Source organism: Cyprinodon tularosa, unplaced genomic scaffold, assembly GCF_016077235.1.
Source record: "Cyprinodon tularosa strain WSP-4 unplaced genomic scaffold, ASM1607723v1 ctg1235, whole genome shotgun sequence".
Classification (NCBI taxonomy): Eukaryota; Metazoa; Chordata; class Actinopteri; order Cyprinodontiformes; family Cyprinodontidae; genus Cyprinodon; species Cyprinodon tularosa.
The window spans coordinates 47368-53367 of record NW_024038043.1 but is presented as its reverse complement, the minus strand read 5'-3'; the positions used below and the strand labels follow the sequence as shown (position 1 = coordinate 53367).

At 36.3% G+C, this 6000-nt stretch overlaps 1 protein-coding gene across 1 annotated transcript in view; it reads right to left on the bottom strand.

The window, feature by feature from the left end:
* Positions 1-317: 317 nt before the first annotated feature.
* The window catches only part of LOC119777405 (protein arginine N-methyltransferase 3-like), a gene marked incomplete at its 5' end in the record, with an annotated part of 44739 nt that continues 39056 nt past the window's right edge, over positions 318-6000 (bottom strand). The window contains one exon of the mRNA XM_038276270.1: positions 318-541. Within this exon, the coding sequence (XP_038132198.1) occupies positions 432-541 (110 nt within the window). The remainder of the gene's footprint in view (positions 542-6000) is intronic.

Sequence of the window (6000 nt, the reverse complement as noted above, 5' to 3'; positions counted from 1 at the left end):
TGGAGTGTAAGGTGTAGGACCCAGTGAAAACCCGCTAATGCAAAGTAGAAGCTGAAAAACATTATTTTGGTTCAAATCCAGGATCCTTCTCCTGCAAAACGGCAGTGGTGCATCACCAACCCCTAATTATTAAAGATGACAATATATAGTGTTTTTGTTGAAAATAAGATTCATTTTCACCCAATTCTAGAACTTTGATAATAAGCATTGACTAAGCCAATGTTTTGCATTTTCATTCAGTAACAATAATAATAAATAATATAAGTAATATAAGTAATAGGTAATAATATTGCAAAAAAGAAAACACAAAGTCAGTGTTTGAATTACCAAAAAAGTCTTTTATTTTGTTTCCATAAGTGTCACTATATGAAATGCCCCAAAATGTCCAAATGGGGCTACATTAAATCACCTGCATAATTTTATGGCTGACATCATTGAAGGCTATAAGTCTGCTTCTTGTCTGGGAGGTCAAAGGTGACGAAAAGTGAGCGAGGGTCCTTCTTGTTTTTACGCACATTGATCCTTCCCTGGAGCTCTTCTCCTTAAGAAATAAAAAGACAAAAATATTTTTAGGCTTTTATAGAAATGAAAAACATCTGTTGTCCAGTATTCTAAGCATGACCACTGCTATTTCTTTGGTGGGCAGGAAAAGTCTGCATGTCCTTGTTTGCAACAAAAGCTGTAGAAAGACAAGCTCAACTTATTTTCAGACCCAAAGAAAGCATTTACATATTCATTAAAATTTTTCTTTTAGGATCTTTTGCAATGAGTAATTTCATTTCTGTGGATTTAAAAGTTCACACAGTTGTAAAAGCTGTTTACTTTTGAAATATTGTCTATCAAACCTAATAGCCTGTGTATCCATATATCAGACTTGAAGCAAAATGAAAACCCATCAAAAGCAGAACGCACTGAGTCAATCATCATTTAGAATTCTCACAATAAAAGAAAAGTTTCTGATGCCCTGAAGCATTACAGGGCTGCTGAGCTCAGACCTCTGCAGCATGAGTGCACTGCTGCTTATAGAAATGATGATGTGTGTAAAGGCAATATGCTTTAATGCATCTTAATAAGCAAGATTGTGCATGGAATGCAGAAGCTCTCCTATCACCAGATGGCAGACAGAAGGGAATACACCTACAAGACCAAGCAAAATTATGACGCATAATCACTCCGATTAACTTCCCGTTTGACTGCTGGAGGTAAATGAATGTTTACTGAAACGGCAAACAAGCGTCCTCTCACGCTCTGCTGTTCTGCCCCACCTCCGTTCTGCTGCAGGTCAGATCGGAATGAGAGGAGAAAATGCTGACTGTGGCTATTTCTCAAGCAACGCGTTTACCATCATCGCTTCCGTGTCTTTCTGGTTACCATGGCGATATCACTGTCAAACAGCTGGCTGTTGGCGCCACTCTCTGGGACTGTTGCCCCACTGCAGAGAGCAAACCTCAAAAGTGGTGAAGGCTTGGTAGTTTTACAAAAGTCAAATATAGTTTAATTATTTAAATATTAAACAAAATGCTGCCAATTACACTATGAAAATAGTGAGCATTTTATTTTTATACTGCCAAACTCAAAGCTCAAGCTCTGTTTCTTTGGATAGAGTGTAAACATTTAATACTTGCCACATAATCTACTTTGGATTTACATCTGGACTTTTATTGGGTTATTCCAAAAAAAAAAAAAAAAAAAAAAGAACTGTGGGAGTAATTGTAAGAAAATGAAAGACATTCAAGACCACCAATAATTTCCCAGCTCTATGCAAGATCACTGCCTGGTGAAAGTGATCATGAGAACGGTGAGCAAAAATCCCACAAAAAAAATTTGTGGAGGGAGTTGAAAGTCTGTGTTGCCCAGCGACAGCCCCAAAACATCACTACTCTAGAGCATCTGCATGGAGGAATCGGCCAAAATACCAGCTATAGTGTGTGCAAACCTGGTGAAGACTTACAGGACATGTTTGACCTCTGTCATTGCCTACAAAGATTTTTCAAATTATTGAGTTGAACTTTAGCTATTGACCAAATACTTATTTTCCACCATAATTTACACATAAATTATTAAAAAATCCTACAATGTGATTTCCGTTATTTATTTATTTTTTGGCCGTTTCGTCTCTCATAGTTGAAATGTACCGATAATGAAAATTACAGACCTCTCTCATTATTCTAAATAGGAAAGCTTGCACAATCAGTGGCTGACTAAATACTTTTTGGCCCCACTGTAGGTTGGTTGCTCTGACATTAGTTCATTATATTTATGTTATCCAGAAAAAGTTTTGTTAAATTGCTATTATATTGAAAATGCAGTTACCAGCCCAGGCCTAGTCAAAACACATGATGACATATATTCAGATGTGTTTATATCTTTAAAGGTATACAGGACGATATATTATATTTCCGGGTGGATCATCAAAATAAGTGGTCCTCCTAATTGTCAATTGTTCTGGAGATATATTTATGTAACACAATGCAACATGTGCTTGTCAGCTATCTTTTTCTGCGCATGCGCACTTTCAGGCGTACATCTGTGGTTCTGTGTTGAGGCGGAGTCACATGACCAATGGGCTAAAAATAGTGATCATGTTCTGAATGGTCAGTTAACTGAGTTTGCTAAAGTTCACTATTAAGTCCTCTATAAAATCCTCTATATAGCAATGGAGAGATTTAGGGATTAGGGTGGACATTTGGACACAGTAAGCTTGTATGAGCTATGAGAACAGCAACTTTTAAACAGAGTCTGTAGGAGGAGTAATGGGCTCGTGCATGCTCTCACACGCCCCTTTTTGTCAAAGGGGAGAAGGTGGGTCTTTTAAAAAACTCGCAAAAATCCTCCATAATACCTCTAACTTGTAAACACATGTAACTTATGTATCATATCTTGAACATGTAAACCACATCTGTTCACATGTTCAAGATATGATACCCAAGTTTAATTGTTTTGAATTCACTTGAGATTTATAGAAGGTGTATTTTTATAGAGATATAGAGTACACACAGAATATAAATTTGACTAGATCACTAAAACTAATCTAAACTTGACTAAAACTATATGAATTGTCAAGCCAATATGAATTGACTTAACTGTGATGAAAACTCGTAAGAATTTTCATCCAATAGACTAGGACTAAACAAAGGTGGAATGGCTTCCGAAAACATTGAAGTTGGAAGAACATTTTTTGAAAGGGACTATAATAACAAAAAAGAGTATCAACAACATTTTAAAGTGTGTTAAAAAAAATGGTGCCACTTTTTGGGGGTTTATTTTTTTATTCATTTATTTTTTCTAAAAGAAATGACTGACTGAACTGGTCTCATTATCAAACAGCAATGATAAATGAAGACCAACCCAGCTGTCCATCTTCAGTGGGGGAAAAAAAAAGCATATAAGACAAAAGTGGCAATTCTTTGACCTTCAATAATGTTGTGTTAAAAGAAAGAAAAGGGATGTTGGTATCAGACATTTGCCCTAAAACAACTTTGCAATTAACTGCCCAAGTAATCCTCCTCGTTTCAGATTGAACTGCTGAAGCATACCGACAATCATTGACAGTGAGTGTGTTTAGTCTCGGTGCAACTACAGCAGCCCTGCTGCAATCAGTCAAACTAAACTCCCCATGGAAGAGGGGCCTGGGAGCACTTGGTAAACTGGCCACTCCGATCTGAACGAGTTTACCATGTGTGGAAATGAGTCAAGGAATGGAGCCGGGCTTTCACTGCAGTGTCGTACATCACCATGCCACTGTCATTAAGCACAACCAGGCTTCTGGAAACAGCTTGTCTCAGCCAAACAACTTCCCTCCATGAAATTAAAATTGGAATATACAGGCTCTGAACACTGACATGCAGATTGCAGCCATTTATATTACATTTACACATTTCTACAACATCTGCACCCAAATGGCTGCGCTGGATTTTATTTAAGTGTTCTAGAAGAAGCAGGATACACATCATACTGGTAGGTTATGGTTTGTGAAATGTGCCTGCTCCCCACACTGGATGAGCATGAGTCCCCTCTATGAATGTATATAAAATCAGGGTACATTCACTCATTCTATAATGCATCCTAGAAACTGTAACCAGATTAGCATTTATGTTTAAAATTAATTTATTGGAAGTCTTAATATTTTAGCTGTGATTGACCTAAAAAAAAAAAAAATAAAATAAAAAAGATTCCAACAAAGGTATGAAACAGTATCTACAAGTAATGTAAGTTCTGTTGAATTCTTGTTAAAATGAATCATTCATAATTTATGTTGTTGTTTAGGTAAAAACTTTAAATGAGTAAATTCACGTGCGTGTTATAAGATAAAACACAAGTTAATTTTATAATTTATTTTAAAAGTTTGTTCTTATCGCCGCTGTTATGTTTTAGCCAGGAACCAAAGTTCATACTTTTTACTACAGTAAAATTAATAGATGCTACACTATGAAGCTAGATTGCAAAACCTGATGGAAGCGTGTAAAGAACCTCTCTTCATGACAAGCGGCTAATGAGGTACTATTATTTGTTTTAATGATGGATTTGTTTATACTTATGCAGCACAGCATCTTGCTCTTTTTTGTACTTGTACACTCTTGGTTTGAGCTGATATATATATATTTGTGTCTGTACAGTTCCCACGGCATAAAAGTATGAACATCATAAAGGCCGTAAATGGAGTGTCATGTTGAACGACATGAGAGAAAAGACGAAATAAATGCCAGTTAAAGAGAAACCGATCCGTGTCTGTCGTGGCGAGAGCTACAAGTAAGATTAATATCTCGAAAGCATACCTATTTAACATTATTGAAACTCCATTTCTAATTTGTTACAGCTAGATTTCATCAGCACTGCATCCTCTATGTGCTAAAATAAATAATTCACTGTATTTTTCGATGTAAGAGTTCAGGTTTTGAACCACAACTCTTATTGCAAATCAAAATTCTTTTAAGATCAAACTGGTTTTAGTCTTAGGTATATAACACCTTTGATGTCAATGTACAGTAGTAGCCATTCAAAATTTCCTCACTTTCCTTGATGGGCCCTTGACTGGTCCTTTTTAAACATTAATCTTTGTACTAAAATATTCTTTCTGTCATGACTTGTTGACATTAAGATCTAAAGAGAAGCGTCATCTCCTGGTCAGACCCTGTAATTCAGTGAAAGGGTGGAGTAAAAACTAAAATGCCCTGCAGAGGGAGGGCATTTTTTTTTTCCCCTCCAACTTGCCAGAAGTTGGAGGGGATTCTGCTGGGAGTGCAAGGAAGTGGGCTTCCATTAAGCTGGTCATTGACTGGGAAGGGCCATTTTGAATGGCCGCTACTATATATCTTGTAAAGCAGTAGTTCTCAAACCTGCCAGGTGTGTGGAAGCAAGGATAACTCTAAAACATGCAGGGCATTGGTATTTGAGGACCAGGATTGAGAACCACTGCTGTAAACCTTAATCATTTAACAAGTTAGATTAACATGTTGGTTTTCCTTATTCTTTGTAATAATGAAATGTAATTCTTTTTTCAGTTTCTTCCCCAAAGCTGAAGAATACACAATATTTTGCAGTAATATAATAACAAAACATAACAAATGAAGAAAGGCTTAAATCACTTAATATTACTGAATCAAATTAAGCTGCCTTCTAGTTTCAGTTTATGCTTTCATGTATTCTGCATGCTTCACATATTTGTTTGATACACATTATGATTTTTTTTTTTTTTTTTTTTTTTTAAAGCTAACCTTACATTTCTTTATAAGTATCTTATGACATATTGCAGGTTCCTAGATCCTCTGTTTTTGGAGCAGTCATTAAAAAAGGAGATGATTTTGTAATGTACACTATATTGCCAAAAGTATTTGCTCACCCATCCAAATTATTGGAATCAGGTGTTCCAATCACTTCCATGGCCACAGGTGTATAAATTCAAGCACCTAGGCATGCAGACTGTTTTTACAAACATTTGTGAAAGAATGGGTCGCTCTCAGGAGCTCAGTGAATTCCAGCGTGGAACTGTGATAGGATGCC